The sequence below is a fragment of the Durotheca rogersii genome (assembly GCF_024521655.1).
Source record: "Durotheca rogersii strain YMJ 92031201 chromosome Unknown GGS23scaffold_2, whole genome shotgun sequence".
Taxonomy (NCBI): domain Eukaryota; kingdom Fungi; phylum Ascomycota; class Sordariomycetes; order Xylariales; family Xylariaceae; genus Durotheca; species Durotheca rogersii.
This window is the reverse complement of record NW_026251233.1, coordinates 2,054,276-2,070,499: the sequence shown is the minus strand read 5'-3', so window position 1 is coordinate 2,070,499 and position 16,224 is coordinate 2,054,276. Positions and strand designations below refer to the sequence as shown.

Genomic DNA, 16,224 nt, shown 5'->3' with positions numbered 1-16,224 from the left:
CTCCTGAACCCCCCCCCTCCCTCCTAGGGACAGTCAGGGCAGCGTTGGACGGACACGCCCGCTGCATTTGGGATTGGCCCCCTGTAGTTCAATTTGTGATACGTTCCATCTTATATCCCCGTGATCTCACATAAGTATTACAAGATTACAAGGCAACAGATAATTACCAGCAATATCCAAGTTGGTGCAACCGTTTGGTTTCTTTCAAAAGCCAACAGGATCTTGTGCGACACACCGTCAACCTGACCGCCGCCAACATGCAGAATATCCAGATGGTACGCTGTGGTAGCATAGCGCCGAGAGGAAGCGTTCTTGCTGACAAGGCTGGGGCAGCTCGTCTTGGAGCGACGATCGTATTGTGTATGCCCCCCTCCTCTACGGGGAGCAGTCGTCAATCCTGTCGAAACTGGCTTGCCCGCAGAGCATCCGCATGCCCTTATTGGAGCACCCAATTTCACACGAATATGAGACTTTAGTAAATAAACGGGGATTCCATTTATGCGAGGCGAAGTCGAAGCTGTACATCAAGTTCGCGGCTCAGTTAGCCTGAGTGCCATTAATACTATATGAGTGATTTCCTCGTTGCTCCACCGGGTAAGCAACGAGTTGGCGCGGAACGATTACCTCTCTGCTGCCAGATTTACCCCCTAGTACTAGGCCACCGAATCTAATACTCCAGATTCCCAGCACTGATCATTATTGTCGTCCCTTGCATCATGCCCGCAACAGAGCTTCCGCCGGGCTCGTACGATGACCGCGGCCCTGCGTTCCAGGCGTTTTGTATCGTCGTACTGATCATAAGCATTCTGGCAATCGTCCTCCGCTTTTGGTCCCGTGCGATGAGCCAGCCGCCGCTGAACAAGAGCCGCTTTTGGTGGGACGATTGGGTCGCCCTTGCAGCAACGGTACGGCAAAAGGACCTGGAGGCGCAGGGGAAAAAAGAAAAACACTAACAGAGTCGCAGGCGACGGTGGCAAGCCTACTCAGTCTAACCTTGCTTGCTATCGCACTGGGAGGAGGAAAACATATCTGGATGATACCGCCAGATGACCTACAGCTCCTCATCAGAGTGCTGTTTTCGACCTATCTTGTTTACGACCTCGGCTTGGCGCTAGCCAAAGCATCTGCCTTGCTCTTCTTCAGTCGTGTGTTCCCAGCCTACACAACACCACGCTGGTTCTCCGTCATGATAAAGGTCACCCACCTCCTCAATGTTGCCTGGTTTATAGGCATTGTCCTGGGTACCTTCTTCATGTGCGACCCTCCCGCAAAGAATTGGAATCCGGTATTGCCGGGAACGTGCGGAACAATGAGCAACCTGTATATCGGCAGCGCAGTACCTAGTGTTGCCATCGACCTCTTCATCCTAATCCTGCCCGTACCGTTGGTGTGGACACTTCAAGTAAGCCGGGTGAAGAAATTTAGTATCACAGCGGTGTTCATCCTGGGTTACTGGTAAGCTACTAATATTGGGTATTGATAATATATCCTGATTGACCCGGCTAATATCTTCGTCGTCCCAGTTCCATCGTCGTTTCCATTGGCAGGCTCATCACTGTTCTTCGCGCTGGCGAGTCGGTGAATGACGATGTTACTTGTGAGTTCACACCATGACAGCGATAACCAAAAGCATCGTTGCCAACTCTAACGTGCGCACAGACGAGGGTATACCTGCATTCTTTTGGATCGAAGCTGAGATTCCCGTTATGCTTCTTTCCATAAGCCTTCCCGCTATGATGCCTCTCGCTCGCCACGTTGGGGTTAGGTATTTTGAACCGCTAATCACCGCCGTTTCGAGCGTTTTCTCCTCCAAAGCCACATCTTTCGACGACAATAAGTACAATCGGTTTACTCGGACTCCGCAGCACGGGGACCTTTCAACTACTAGTTATGGCCATACTCGCCTATCATCAGCCCACGACGACCGAGAGGAGCTGACCGGCGCGGAAGGCTCCGAGCTATACAACCTCCAGCCCTCAGGAAAAGTTGACAACAGATGTTAAATCGTTCCTCAGTTGATGCGCCGAGGAACCTGTTGGCCGAAGTTGCGGAGATGGAAATGGAGACATTGTGCCAATACCTGAGCGAGTATGATTTGTACCCTCACAGTTACGCCTTGAGCCATTAGATATTAGGAGCGTTCCTGGAAAGTAGAATAATAAGGAACACAACATTTGAGAATGTGCCAACTTGCAGCTAATGAGGTTTATCTCCCCTCGCCCCTACTCCTCCTCTCTCCGCCTCCCAAAAACGTGTGTGCGAAATATACCTATACATTAGACTAGGTACCTAAGGTACCCTCCAGGTACCTGTTTTAGGCACGTTAGAGAGGGGTCGGGTACCTAGGTATGTACCTAGGTGGGGCTCCGGATGTACCCGTACTATAGAGTGTGGAGGGGTGGGGCGGCTAAATGCTAGGGTACCTGTAGGTACCTTACAACTAGAAACCTAGCGCAGAAAAGAACCGATCCGCATCGCGACCTTCTCCGCGCTCGCTTCCCAACCCAGAAGATGACCCATCAGAAGGGTATCGTGCGGGGCGCCGGCTTCGTAATTCAACTCTATGCAATTCCCCTCCACGCGCTCCATCTCCTTGGCCCAGCGAGTAATGTCCATCTCGAATAATTCAGCGGTGCCGACGTTGACAAATGTCCGCACCGGGGTGGCGAAAGCGTGTCCCAAGGGTGAGATGTAGGGATCACTGACGGAGGCGTTGCCGGCATAAGCGGTGGCTCCCCACCGAAGTAAGGAGAACGGTAAGTAGTCTGATGCGAAATGGGGGTTGCTTCTCACCACCAGCTCGGGGCCTACGATCGCGCTGGGTGCTACCCACGGTGAAATGAGGACTGCGGCTGCTGGTAGAGGAATCCCGAGCTCTTTGCCGTGGGCTGAGAGGTATCGCAGAAGGCCGATCACGAGGTTTCCGCCTGCGCTATCGCCGGAGAGGATTATGTTCTCCGGAGCTATGCCGACTGTGTCCACGAGGTACATGTAGCTCGTCAGGGTATCTTGGAGTGCGGCAGGAAAAGGCTGCGATAGGGGGCGCGATGCCAGTCGGTACTGCGGGGCGAAAACGGCGACCGCACGCGTGTGCTTGAGCAGCAAGGAGCTTAGGAAGCTGATACTCTCTTGGCGACCATCCCCGGTGATGAATGAGCCTCCGTGCATATGGAGAAGTACTGGAGACGACGATCCTAAGCCCGTCTCCTCTGTCGAAGACTCCAAGAACCACGTTGCGCCGATCGGCGCGGGTAGTATGTCTACGCTACGGAAGGGATGGCGGTATAAGGATGAGCTCGCTGGTGTGATCACCACGAATCTTTCTCGTGAGCTGCGAGGCTTGAGCGAGAGGCTACAAGGCGTCTGAGTCCGACCGGTCGTGTTGATGTATTCCCGAGCCAGACGGGCGGATATGACTTGCCGTAAATTCCACGTTGGATGGGGTTGCCAGGACCGCGGCCCTACCAGGTAGCTCACGAACCAAAACGGCAGCAGAAAAGGGATGTATAATATACAGTATATAAGCTTGTAAACGGTGCTGAACGGTTCGTGAGAGATCAACGGCCTGGACTCGGAGGCTGCCATGTTGTAAATAAAACGCTGCAGGCCGAGAGGGACGCAGGCAGAAAAATCCGAAACTTGAATTCTGTGACGAACTCATCACCAACGCGTCGATCTCCTGGGGGGGAAGGTGACTGTTTTTCTCTAATATCGCGTGCAATGCACCAACCTCCTTATATGTCCTTCTCACAAGACGGCTAGGACTCCTAGAATCCGGCACTGGCCGTTATTATTCGGTGATTACCTGCCTATGCCCACCCCTGCCTGATCGACCTTCATAGTATTATTACCTGTTGTTCGAGGTAGCATGAGCACCAACCTGCATAAATAGAAATACCCGTAAACTACATACCCTTAAAACCAGTTAGCCCCCAGCATGGCGATCAGGCCAACTCGTCTGCATTTGACCATTTGTCTGTCTGTCTGTCTGTCTCTCTCTCTGCCTGCCTACCTGTTTGTCTCCCTGCCCATCGTCCCCTGCCGATCCGGTCTGTGCCCGATCGACTCGACATCCGGAACTAGCTAGCTATGGCCGCGAGCACTGTGCCATCGACGCTCGCCGTTTCCGACTCGGACAACACCGTCCAAGAGATAAAGCCAAACGAATGCCAGCCGGGCCAGCCCTCCCTAGGCGTCGTGACTACGACCCAGATCCCCATTCCTTCGAGCCATGACGCCCCGAAAGCCGGTCGGCAACTTCGGGGGTTCGCCTGGTTTATCATGGTTGTTGCCCTCATCCTGTCTACCTTCCTCTACGCGCTTGACAACACCGTGCTAGCCAACGTCCGGCCTAGCATAATCGACACTTTGGGCCGCATAGACCTGTTGCCTTATGTGTCTATCACCTATCCGCTGGGCGAAGTCGGGTCGAGCCCTCTTTGGTATGTTCTTCAATACCTGCACCAGTCACATTGGCTGCCCTGGATTTTGGGCTGACGGGCTGACTGACGCTTCCATTAGGGGCAAGCTCAACAACCTATTCAACAACAAGATCCTCTTCCTCATTGCGCTAGCCGTTTTCGAAATCGGCTCCGCCGTCATCGGGTCCGCCAGATCCATGGAGGCCGTGATTGTGGGTCGCGCCATCGCCGGGTTTGGCGGATCGGGAATCTACATGGGCACGATGAATATCGTGTCGGCCATGACCACACCAACCGAGAGACAGCTATATCTGAATCACATCGGCATCGCCTGGAGCTTGGGGACCATCTTGGGCCCCATTATCGGCGGCGCCTTTGCCGATTCCTCGGCAACCTGGAGGTGGGCATTTTATATCAACATTGTTGTCGCTGCTTTCGGCGGGCCGACCTGTGTCTTCCTGGTCCCACCCGTCCTTCCACCGGCCGCCAACACCAGGACCGTCTGGGAAAGAATAAAACAAGTCGATTACGTCGGCGAGATCCTCTTCCTGGGAGGCGTCCTCGTCCTGGTCATGATCCTCGGGTCCGGCGGCGCCGTGTATTCGTGGACCAGCGGACAAATGATAGGGTTATACGCAGCGGCGCCTGTGATTTGGATATTATTTTACGTCCAACAGCGTTTCGAAATATTCACTGTGGACAGAATCTTCCCGCTGCAACTCGCGGGGGATTGGCAGACGGTGTCGCTATTTTTCTGGGCCGCTCTGGCTATCGCCAACAACGTAGTTACTATTTATTCCTTGCCGCTGCTCTTCCAGTTCGCTTTCAACGACTCGGCTCTACGTGCTGCGGTGTGGACGCTCCCTTTTATCGCCGCTCTTCTTGCCAGCGGAGGCCCACTTGGGCCAATATTTCCCAAATTTCCTGTCTACTGGATCTGGTTTGCTGCCGCCGGCTCGCTTATGCTCATCGGTGGCGGCTTACTTACAACGATTAACTACAGCACCTCTCGTGGTGCTATAGTCGGATATACCGTTATCCAGGGCCTCGGCTGCGGCCCCGTCGTACAACTTCCCTTTACCGTCGGTCAAGCCAAGGTTGCTCGATCTGAAGCCGGTGCAGTCACTGGCTTCCTCACCTGTGCACAAATGGGTGGCCTTGTGCTTTCGCTGGGGATTGCAACTACTGTATTCCTCAATCTAACTACGAACGATATTGCTGCGATCCTCCCGGACCAACCGCTCAGTTTGATCCAGGCTGCTATTAACGGTGACAGCTCGTCATTCTTTGAACAGTTAGACCCTGATATTCGTCAACAGATCGTCGAGATAATCGCTCATAACATCGGGAAAGTGTTCTACTTGAATGTCGCTGGCTCTGGGTTTGGTCTGGTGACCGCACTACTAATGAAACGAGAAAGATTACAACTTCGGGTGGAAGAATAGCGAAGGGTTAACGACCCAAGAACCAATCGCTGATAAACTAGCGCGGTAGAATAGAACCTGTTAGATAAGTTATAATATTGGGCGAGTTTAGGCTATTATGTATGCGAGGTCGAGATTTCGAGTTCCGGGGAAGTCTATCTTCGTGTGGTGTAATATTGTATAGCAGGCGTGCAGCATTAAACACGATAGTAATCTGTGAGAGGGTGTGTCTATTACGAGGCCGTCCGCCAGTCGAGGGGTCATACCAAATGTAAGTCAGCATAAGAGACTATTAGCCTAACCTTGGGCAGACTCGAAACCAACTCTTCTATCTGGAGCCAGCAGCTTTTGAGGCATCATCACATAACCGCATCACTTGAACGCTCGCATATAATTCTTTTTTCTTCTTCCTAAGATGGTGATGCTGTTGTGCCTCAGCCTCTTAGGCGCTATAGATCTATAGAACCGGTCCAATTGTAACGCCACAATCCATCATTATGCTAGTGCCGGTAATTGATACGGCGCCGGGGCTACATAAATATAAACAAGAGGCCGCCACTTCATAGGCTTCCATTGGGCGCTTCCTCGCAGCTAGCCTCTCTACGACCTGCGGTGTCAAAGGGGACCTTCTACAATCTTCTTCATACATCGGCGTTTTCGTCCACGCTGGGCAGACCTGGTTTACTCGAATGTCATAAGGTTTGCAATCCATTGCTGCTAGGTTAGCATTGTGGACGCCAATGGCCAATTAAGGGTTTTACTTACCACAGGCTCGAGTCAGACCGAGCATCGCGTGCTTGGATGCTACGTAGGGTGCTTTCCAAGGGACAGCGCCCACGGCCATGGCCGAGCAAACGTGGACTATAGCACCGCGGCCAACGTCACGGATCCCGTGCCGTCCTAAGTGGACTTGTAGGGGCTCTTGGTCCTTCATGACCTTGACGGCGGCCTTGGACAACAAGTAAGACCCCTTTGCATTGATTTCGAGCACACGATCGTAGTCATCATCGGCTGTCTCCTCAAATGGGACGTATTCGGCAACGTCGACCTGTATGCTTTAGTAAATACTATTTCTGTCGGTAAATTTCGTCCGTGGACTTCAGACTCACGCCAACAGCATTCACAAAATAGTCAATCCTGCCAAATTCTTTGACAGCGAGGTCCATCATGGCCTTCACAGAGCTCGGGTCTGTGACATTGAGCTTCACGGAAAGAGCCTGATAGGTGGGGTTTGATGCTAGGGATTTGCTCTCTCGAGCCGCGTTGGCGACCCCGTCATAGTTGGTGTCCCCAAACAGGATACCCCGAGCGCCAGCTGACGCGAGAGTAAAAGCAACTTCCATCCCTATCCCCCCAGCAGCCTGATTGAAAGGAGTATTAGCGTGGCATTCCCCGACCGGACGGCTAGGGCACGTACGCCAGCAACGACGGCAAATCCGTGGACACGAGACTGTTCCATATTTTCTCTGTATGGGATGGGGGAAGGGCGTCGGACTCTTGACCTAGCAAAAGTAGGAACGCGAAAGGATCCGGATAGGCCACTTACCACCATGCTCTACAGAATACATAACGGAGCGGTGTTGAGCAAGGCTGAAAACGTAAGGTAGCCGACGGTAGATAGGCGCCTACGTAGGATCCCGATTACGGATATCCTTAGGCAACGGACAGGTTGGCGGGCCGCTCCTAGTGGACGTAGGATGAGACGCGTGTGTGCCTATCATTTCTCAGGTCCCCGTCTTACATACATACATACCTAGGGTGGTTACATTCCTCATCACAGGCATATCCCCGGTGTACTAGAAGAAACGTTGCGTAATAATATTCGCGCATTTGCGGTGCGTTACATACATCTGTATGTTGGGTCGCATTGTCGTAGGGCGTCCTTGTACTGGCAAATATTGGTAACTAATAAGACGGCGAGTTGTTTACTTGGGGAAACTGCCTAGGGTTATTATTATAGGCCATGTAAGAATAAGACCAACAGTCTTGCATCATTCGAGGTATTCATTTGTCGCAATCTTCCCTGCGTAACCTGTTAACCGCGCTTCGTCCATTTTGGACGACACCAGTCTAACAAGTCTCGCCGAATTTCCCGAGACCTGAAGAGACATATTCAGATTCCCCGAATTGAAGCCAATTTATGTTATACCCGATGATGAAAGACGTTACTTATGGACAAAACACAGGCTATAATCGTTCTCGAGGAACAAAACGGTGCTGCTATCCGCGACGTGCCGGTTCCCAAGCTACGGGATGATTGTGTCCTTGTCGAAGTGAAGGCCATCGGGCTTAGCCCTACGGACTGGAAGCATATCGATTTTGGCGCCGCGGACGCCGGCTCTAGAATTGGATGCGATTACGCGGGACTTGTTCATGACGTTGGCAAGAAAGTCAGTAGATTCAGGAAGGGTGACCGGATCGCAGGCGCCGTCCATGGCGGGTGAGTGAGCTGCTGGCAGTCATCGGCAGCACATGTACGAAGCTTCGTCCATAACTCCTACATTTACTAACATTGTATTACTTAAGAGACCGCACCAACCACGATAATGGCGCCTTTGCTCACTACATAGTTGCAAAGGCGGATGTGGCGATTCACGTCCCAAACAATATCAGCGATGTAGAGGCGGCCACCTTAGGAGTCTCGCTGATCACTATTGTAGGTTTCCGAAAAAATATATATATAGGTGGTATCAACTAGCTTAACCTGGAATTAGGGGCAATCACTTTATAAAACCCTCAAACTACCTCTGCCTACCATGCCGGCCCTGGAACCGTTCCCTCTCCTCGTCCACGCGGGAAGCACCTCGACCGCGCTACTCGGTATTCAGTTCGCTAAGGCATCCGGTCTAACAGTTGTTGCGACAGCGTCTCCTTATAATTTCGACCACGTTCGGATGGCTGGTGCCGATGCCGTATTCGATTATAAGTCACCGACATGCAGCGAGGACATTAAACGATACACTGAAAATACGCTCTGCTATGCGTGGGACTGTATGGGCACCGGGATTGAGCTTTGCGCTAATGCCCTCAGTGATGCCGAGCCTAGCATTTACACCACACTTAATCCGGTAGAGGGATCGCCTCTGAAGCGGATCAATACTCGGGTCAATGGCCCATATTTTACCCTGGCATATGATGCTTTTGGTGAGGAGTATGTATGGATGGAGGAAACCGTCCCTCGGAAGCCGGACGAAATCGAGTTTGCGGCCAACTTTCTGCTAGTTGCCTCGAGCCTGTTGGCCGAAGGGGTGGTGGTTCCAGTCAAACCGGTTGTCAATAGTACAGGGGAAGGACTTGAAGGAGCGCTCGTGGGCTTAGACGAACTCAGGGCAGGTAATGTCAGTGGAAGTAAATTGGTTTACACGCTTTGAAAATAACAGCCAACATATCATGTATACGAGATACCATAAGTGTTCACCATGAAACATCCTCTTGCTAGGGAAAGGTGAAAGCTAGGCGGATAGCTAGAATACAAATCTAGATATATTATGAGTGGGGTCGACGTGGAAAATCCTAGGCTCTGTCGGCTTGGTGAGAGTCATGCATTGACTATGGCATAGACATGTTGAACTACCAAGACCCTCTTAAGACCCTCTCAAGCTTGTATAATATTAGCAATTACCTACCTGCCTGACTATTTGTTATACCGCCGGTTATCTACCTCCGCAATATCATCGCGACCTTGGTTAGCCCAAACCCCGAACACCGCATAACCCGCAATACCGATATAAGGGTAACGCTGATTTATTTACAAACCGGTGCTATTTCCGCCCCCGATCACGCACGCAAAAGCGATTATCTACGGGCATTTGCTTTTCGCATGCTACCTAGAACGTAAGGTAAGATATAGCAGATGTTCTTCTGTCTCTATCGACGATGAGTCGCTGCAGGCTCGATGGCGCCTCGCTTCGCAAATCCCGCCCTTAAAGCAGCGAGTTGGTGGTGTCAGGCAGAGAGTCGGGTGTGAGCAACTCCGGTCGCTCTCTACAGACGCTGTTATGAGGCACAGTCTATCCACCAAAGGTGATCGATCGGCGCGGCCGAGCTGCTATACGGGTGCTTATGTCTCGTGTAACACACCATTCGGACCGTTGTCGCCGGATCCGACGACACCCGTAACAGAGGGGGCGGCGCAACTCAGGTTACACAGCCGAATCAACTGCCAAGTAATATCACGAACAGAAGACGACGCCGAGAGTAAGCACATACGCCCATCCAATACGAGGGAGACGCCACACACCCAGATGGATAAAGAAACGACTTACTTACGTACCTGGGAAGTACATGTAGGTACACATACACACGAGGCGCGAATATGGGACTTGCAACTCGAAAACGATAAAGATTCCTCTCTCAGGTGATCGGAAGCACCCCGCTAGATTCGGGGTCATACCCGGCGCTTGTCTTCTACTCTAAAGCTTAGCTACATTTTGTTGCCTTTCGGTTTGCGGTCCAGTCTCGCCCAAAGATCTCACTCAATTGTGTATCTGAAACATCTCGAATCCCCCCCCCCCGACGTGTTCCTTAATCTCGTCCGTCAGATGTTCACCTCGCCTTATGATGGCCTCTCGGACCCTGAGATTCTCGATGTTTTAGTCGTCGGCGCGGGAATCTCAGGTATTAATTGCGCCTTTCGCCTGCAGACCGAGCTTCCTGGCATCGAATTTGCCGTTCTGGAGGGCCGCAGCAACATTGGCGGAACGTGGGACCTTTTTAAATACCCTGGCGTACGCGCTGATACCGACCTTCACTCATTCGGGTTCCCATGGTATCCCTGGCCGTTCGATTGTCCGATTGCCGACGGTTCTCTCCTAACATCCTACCTTTCGAGTGCCATTTCGAAGTATGAGCTCGGAAAACACATTCGACTCCGCCATCGTGTCGTTTCCGCGGACTGGTCTTCCGAATCTCAACGATGGGAGATCGTGGTGAATGCAGAAGGTGGCCAACTCCAAACGATCAAAGCTCGCTTCATGGTCGTGGCTGCTGGGTATTACGACTACGGGTTACCTCTCAAGCCCGATATTCCTGGCTTAAACGAATTTCAAGGGGAGGTCATCAACCCGCAAATGTGGCCGGATGATTTCGAATACGAGGGCAAGAAAATCGCCGTGATAGGCAGTGGCGCGACAGCAATTACCCTCTTCCCTGCCCTGGCTAAGAAAGCTGCCGAGATTACGATGGTACAGCGAAGCCCTTCATACATCTTCTCGGGGAAACATTCCACCTACTCTCCGCCGTGGGTTCGCAAGTACCTGCCTCGAGCTATCCGTCTGAAATATGAGCGGATCTACTTCATCGTTATCCCTTTTCTCCTCGTCCTTTTCTGCCAGTACTTCCCTAGGCTTGCGAGAGAGATTATACGAAGAGACGTTTCGGAGTATTTGCCTCCCTCGGTCCCTCAGGACCCACACTTCACACCACGATATAACCCCTGGGAGCAGCGTATGTGCTTCAGCCCCGGGGGGGAGTTCCATCGTACTTTCTACCGACCCAATGCGAAAATCGTGACGGGACGGATCCGAACAATTGGGGAGAACCGGATACACATGGAAGACGGGCAAAGCATAGAGGTTGAGGTCATCGTGACGGCAACAGGCCTGAACATGAAGCTAGGAGGGGACATCGCGATACGAGTTGACGGAGAAAGCACTTCATTGAAACAGAGACTTCTGTGGAACGGGGCTATGTTCGAAGGGATACCCAACATGGCTTACACGATTGGGTACCCGAGGCATGCGTGGACGCTCGGGGCAGACAATACTGCATTTGTCGTCGTAAGACTCCTGAAATACATGAAAACGGAGGGGGTCACGTCCGCAACCCCGCGGCGGCCCCGGGATTCGCATGAGCACAAACCAGAGCCGATGTGGCCTTTCAGCTCAACCTATGTTGTGCGCTCAAGGAATGACATGCCTGTGTATGGGAGGACGGGGCCGTGGAGGCCGAGGGATAAGTCGCCGTTGGATTGGATCCACGCGCGATGGGGAAACATCACCCGCGGGCTGCATTTTTCTGTCTAATGATAATACCTACGACCTATGGAAAGAAGAGACTGAGTAGTTTTCACCGAGTTGAGAGGCTCTCCGATTGTAGTCTTAACACGAAAAGACAAATCTACCTCCCAACCTGGGCTAAGGATACTTACGCGCCGTCTTCTAGTACGGCGGTGGGGATATATAGGCGCCGTCCTGACCAATAGCTGGCCTTGAATCGGCCTGTGATGCGCCCAAAAGGGAAGTTTTTTATACCCAACCTACACGTCGGGATACGGAGATGGTCCAGCGGGTGCACCATCGTGAGGTGGGCTAATAAGCACCTTCAACGTAGCACATTAAGCATCGAGCAAGTCCGGCCCTCGCAGGCAGACGATTAGATGCCTGGGGCGGCTTTTGTGTTCTGCATAGAGAGAGGGAGAGTTGCTTAGGGACTGTTAGTAGTGAGCAAGTGACGAACTAGGCGGGGCCGAGTTATTTCCGTCGGGCAGGTTGTGCTTAGTCAGTGAAATTCGGGGATATGGATTTATGCATATACATTGTGCATGCATCAGGTGCACATCCAAAACTAGTACCGATCGACCGGATCCTAGGCAGGTTAAACTCCGTCGCGCAACAGCGATACCGCCTCTCCCCATCCCATTTTATAACCTCGTCCTACCATTCCGCCAATTGCCGGCAACCTACCTCGAGACGCCGTCATCGCGATGGACACCGTCATGCACGAATCCCCTCCTCCGCTGCCGGTCGACGACGAGCCCAAATACGGCGGGTACAGCCGCTTCGAGATCGAGCTCGAGGTACGTCCCCCGCGCCCCTCCCCAACCGTATAGACCGTATGCGTCATATAGGCGGAACTATGCCGTAGAGATTCATCGGAGCTGACGGCTGTCCCTCCGCGGACGCGCAGTTTGTGCAATCGCTCGCGAACCCCTTCTATTTGAACCACCTCGCGTCGCAGAAGCTGCTCGACGAGCCCGCCTTCGTCGCCTACCTCGCCTACCTGCGGTACTGGGCCCGACCGCCCTACGTCAAGTACCTCAACTACCCGGGCCCGACCCTCAAGCACCTCGAGCTGCTGCAGGAGAGGCGTTTCCGTCAGGACATCATCAGCCCCGAGCTGGCCCAGGCCCTGGCCGCCGAGGGTGCCAAGGCCTCGGTCGATTGGCACAAGGATGACTGACCGGCCGCGCGCGAACTCGCGACGACGACGGTACTGTATGCGCCAGCTCGCAGATGCTACGATTTTCGTCCCGAGCCTGTGTGGTAGGAGATACGACAGGAGCACGCGGGAGGTACAATTAAGAGGAGAGAAACGCTAAGAAAAACAAGGAAATAAAAAAGGATACAGATTCGAGTTGGGGGTATAACGACTACGGCCTAATCTGACAAACTCCTGGCCTCGAGCGACGATAATCCGAAGGCGCCGACTTGATGCTGGCTCCGATGCCTCCCCGACGCCTTTTCCACCAGCTCCGAACTCCAATAAACAGGAATACAAAAAGCCCTCAGCAGTACCGACTCTCCGCCAGAATATCTAGTTCTCTCTCCATCGGTGGCCGCAAGTCATGCACTGTATATCGGAATCAGCATCCCTCCTCCTGCACACCTAGTCGACCTTGCCACTGCCACTTCCGGCGTGGCGCGTGGGGATGGTTGGCGCGGCTCACCTTGTAGAAGCTCGTCATGGGCTCGTCGGCACTGCGGATCTGGATCTGGTAGAAGGCGGCCTCCTTGCCGGGACAGGAGGAGACGTTGCACTGGACGGTGGTCTTGCTGGCGTTGTCCCAGGCGCCGGGCCCGCCGAGGACGTCCTCGCGCTCCTTACGCTTGAAGTACTGTCGCGAAAACAGAGGCTCCTCGATGGCGTGCTGGTAGGGGCAGGTGCGGCATTCGAGCCGGTTGCGCCCGCTGTCCGACGCCGACGAGACCGTGAGGATGTTGCTGCACTGGGGGCAGACTATGCGAGTGTGTATGTTAGGAAATGGAGAAGGGGTTCCGTCAGTGATTCTTGACCAGATTCCTAGCTCGACGCGTAGGCGCGCGCTTAGTTCTGAAGACAACGGCGAACGCGGTACTTACAGAGTAGCATGATGGACGGAATCGGCTGGTTTCACTAGATTTATACTGCGGTTATGAAAATGAATTTAAAAGCTCTGTAACAAGGGGAGAGGGAGAGTTGAAGACGGACGTCGGCTTGCTGGACAGGACGCCGCCACTTGACTGAAAAACTGACGGATGTACCTACACATAGACGCCGACCGCCTTACAGCTTAGGTAAGCGCGTCGAGGTGTAGCGCATAGTTGAATATGCATGTATCGGAAAAGAGGAAGCCTGCCCCACCAAACATCCCGCCGGAATGGGGCATGACAAATAATCCGAGGCACCCCCACCATCCCACGCCACCTTCCACAACGCGGTACCTGGAGTAGGTACCTAGGGCAGGTACCCAATGTTACGTAAGACGTATCCCAGTACCGTTGTGGTTCGGGCGGTGGGAAACGTCAAGGCCTCCTTTTCTGACCGTCTCGCGTATCAGACAACTAGGCGCCTTGAACCTTCCCCTACGTCGCCCATACATCTCCGTAGGCCTCTTCGCTCTGCTCATACCCGGGCCCGTCCACGCAGGCAAACGGGATCTCACTCGCCCTGCAGCACATCTACAGGGCCAAATTTCCTCCATCTAGCTACCTCACAACCTCCTCGCCCGACGAGCCCGCTTCCAGACCCAACGCCGAAGACACCGTGTTTTCCCCTCTGCCCGCGCGGGAGCGACTCCGCCTGCTCTCCTCCTCCTGTCATTCGCACGCGGCGCTCACGGCCCATCCATCCGCGCGAGCCCTCGCTGCTTTTCCCCTCGCGAGGGACCAAGGTGGACGTCGAGACCACAAGCCAAGCCCCTCTCGCCGTCTCCAAGATGGCCGATAATCACGAACACGATGTATGCTATCCGCCCACCTACGCATCTGCGATCCTACACATCTACGCCCCCATAATATGCCCATCTCTGCCCCCCTTCTCCGCCGCACTCTCTCCGGCTAGCCTCTGGGCACATGGCGGGAGGGACTTATACAACAGAATACAAAGACGCAGGCATGCAAGGAGAGAGGGGTGACCTCAGGTCGACATGTACCCCGCGTCACCGCCGTCGTTTCGATTTTAATTATTGCTGCCGGTGCTTCCGTTGCTAACCGCCAACTCCCAGGGCGCCTCGGTGCAGGAGCAGCTGATCGAGGCCTGCCGGCGCAACAACGTCGAGCTGCTGGGCGAGATCATATCGCAGTGCAAGAGCGACGCCGAGATCACAGACCTGCTCAACAACACGACCACCGTCATGGGCAACCACCTGTACCACGAAGCGGCGCTGCGGGGGAACTGTGCGTCCCGTCTTTCCTCCCCCCCATCTCCCCCCCTCCCCTCCCCTCCCCCGCGACACAACCCGACGCTAACCCCTTCCTCTCCCGGAGACGCAGACGAGGTCATCGACCTGCTCCTCGACCAGCCGGACTTCGAGTGCGACCCGCTGACGCGGGCCGAGGGCGACACGCCGCTGCACAGCGCGGTGCGCTGGCTCAACGGGGAGCCGGCGGCGCAGCGGCCCTTCGGCGCCGCGCTCGTCGGCATGATGCTCGAGGCGGGCTCGTCGACGCGCGTGCGCAACAAGGCGCGCCTCACGCCCGCCCAGCTCGTCGACCCGGCCAACCCCGAGCTGCGCGGCATCATCGAGCGGCACGAGTACGCCGAGCTCAACGCCGGCGACTTCGTCGACAGCAGCGGCCCGCCCCCCGCCGCCGCCGCCGCCGCGGCGAAGAAGGCCGCCGACGGCGGCAGCGGCAAGAAGAAGGGGGCCAAGGCCGCGGCCCCCGCCGGCTCCTTCGCGCGCCCCCCGCACCGTGACCACGACGGTGACGACGATGATGACGATGCCGAGTTCTCCGGCAGCGACGAGGAGGAGCGCGCCGAGTGGGAGCGCAGACGCAAGGCCAAGGGGCGGTGAAAGGGGGGGGGGGGCCTAGGCCTAGGCAGACAAGGTGCGCCAGAGGAAAAGTAGAGGGGGGGTTAGAGATAGATACGAGAGAGAGGGGGGGGAGGGGGGAAGAGCAGGCACAAGAAGAGATAAAACGGATACACGTAATACGGCTCGACTAGGAAAGCTGTCATCTGGTTAGACGTGAGGCCGGGGCGTAGTCTTGGCCCCGGCTGCCCGGCCCAACCAGGCGGGACGCGCGGAGACGGGCAGAACTAGCTACGAAGGAGCTCCCTTAGCTGTGCGTTCGTGCTGCAGACGGGACAGGCGCTGCTGCGGTCTCGGGCGGTCTCGCGTTGAGGCTGCCGGGATGTGCTGGACACACACCTACGCATCGAACGAAACTACAACGTCA

At 54.5% G+C, this 16,224-nt stretch overlaps 9 protein-coding genes across 9 annotated transcripts; 6 read left to right on the top strand and 3 right to left on the bottom strand.

Annotated features, from left to right (window-relative positions):
* Positions 1-716: 716 nt before the first annotated feature.
* Positions 717-2,003, top strand: GGS23DRAFT_592944 (uncharacterized protein; the record flags this gene model as incomplete). Its single annotated transcript, XM_051517963.1, has 4 exons — positions 717-905; positions 965-1,455; positions 1,524-1,597; positions 1,660-2,003. The coding sequence occupies 4 exons, from the start codon at positions 717-719 to the stop codon at positions 2,001-2,003; spliced, it is 1,098 nt and encodes a 365-aa protein (XP_051376358.1).
* A 253-nt stretch (positions 2,004-2,256) lies between these two features.
* GGS23DRAFT_549287 (Alpha/Beta hydrolase protein) lies at positions 2,257-3,565 on the bottom strand. Its single transcript, XM_051515210.1, has one exon. It carries the CDS (start codon positions 3,166-3,168, stop codon positions 2,449-2,451), a length of 720 nt encoding a protein of 239 aa, XP_051376357.1. The 5' UTR covers positions 3,169-3,565; the 3' UTR covers positions 2,257-2,448.
* A 432-nt stretch (positions 3,566-3,997) lies between these two features.
* Positions 3,998-5,949, top strand: GGS23DRAFT_187144 (putative efflux pump antibiotic resistance protein). The gene is made up of 2 exons (XM_051511681.1): positions 3,998-4,442; positions 4,522-5,949. The coding sequence occupies exons 1-2, from the start codon at positions 4,090-4,092 to the stop codon at positions 5,864-5,866; spliced, it is 1,698 nt and encodes a 565-aa protein (XP_051376356.1). The 5' UTR covers positions 3,998-4,089; the 3' UTR covers positions 5,867-5,949.
* Positions 5,950-6,182: 233 nt separating this feature from the next.
* GGS23DRAFT_549284 (NAD(P)-binding protein) lies at positions 6,183-7,529 on the bottom strand. Its single transcript, XM_051515209.1, has 4 exons — positions 7,263-7,529; positions 6,955-7,206; positions 6,611-6,893; positions 6,183-6,559 (listed from the first exon to the last, which is right to left on the bottom strand). Exons 1-4 carry the CDS (start codon positions 7,395-7,397, stop codon positions 6,303-6,305), a joined length of 927 nt encoding a protein of 308 aa, XP_051376355.1. The 5' UTR covers positions 7,398-7,529; the 3' UTR covers positions 6,183-6,302.
* Positions 7,530-7,898: 369 nt separating this feature from the next.
* On the top strand, positions 7,899-9,347 carry GGS23DRAFT_549283 (putative alcohol dehydrogenase). Its single transcript, XM_051515208.1, has 3 exons — positions 7,899-8,285; positions 8,372-8,501; positions 8,560-9,347. The coding sequence occupies exons 1-3, from the start codon at positions 8,017-8,019 to the stop codon at positions 9,214-9,216; spliced, it is 1,056 nt and encodes a 351-aa protein (XP_051376354.1). The 5' UTR covers positions 7,899-8,016; the 3' UTR covers positions 9,217-9,347.
* Positions 9,348-10,189: 842 nt separating this feature from the next.
* GGS23DRAFT_549282 (putative flavin-binding monooxygenase) lies at positions 10,190-12,293 on the top strand. Its single transcript, XM_051515207.1, has one exon. It carries the CDS (start codon positions 10,387-10,389, stop codon positions 11,866-11,868), a length of 1,482 nt encoding a protein of 493 aa, XP_051376353.1. The 5' UTR covers positions 10,190-10,386; the 3' UTR covers positions 11,869-12,293.
* Positions 12,294-12,548: 255 nt separating this feature from the next.
* GGS23DRAFT_602640 (SOH1-domain-containing protein) lies at positions 12,549-13,024 on the top strand (the record flags this gene model as incomplete). The annotated part of the gene is made up of 2 exons (XM_051519356.1): positions 12,549-12,641; positions 12,752-13,024. The coding sequence occupies 2 exons, from the start codon at positions 12,549-12,551 to the stop codon at positions 13,022-13,024; spliced, it is 366 nt and encodes a 121-aa protein (XP_051376352.1).
* A 28-nt stretch (positions 13,025-13,052) lies between these two features.
* On the bottom strand, positions 13,053-14,023 carry GGS23DRAFT_187098 (uncharacterized protein). Its single transcript, XM_051511680.1, has 3 exons — positions 13,924-14,023; positions 13,512-13,801; positions 13,053-13,414 (listed from the first exon to the last, which is right to left on the bottom strand). Exons 1-3 carry the CDS (start codon positions 13,931-13,933, stop codon positions 13,379-13,381), a joined length of 336 nt encoding a protein of 111 aa, XP_051376351.1. The 5' UTR covers positions 13,934-14,023; the 3' UTR covers positions 13,053-13,378.
* A 736-nt stretch (positions 14,024-14,759) lies between these two features.
* On the top strand, positions 14,760-15,839 carry GGS23DRAFT_592937 (uncharacterized protein; the record flags this gene model as incomplete). The annotated part of the gene is made up of 3 exons (XM_051517962.1): positions 14,760-14,783; positions 15,048-15,219; positions 15,316-15,839. The coding sequence occupies 3 exons, from the start codon at positions 14,760-14,762 to the stop codon at positions 15,837-15,839; spliced, it is 720 nt and encodes a 239-aa protein (XP_051376350.1).
* Positions 15,840-16,224: the final 385 nt, after the last annotated feature.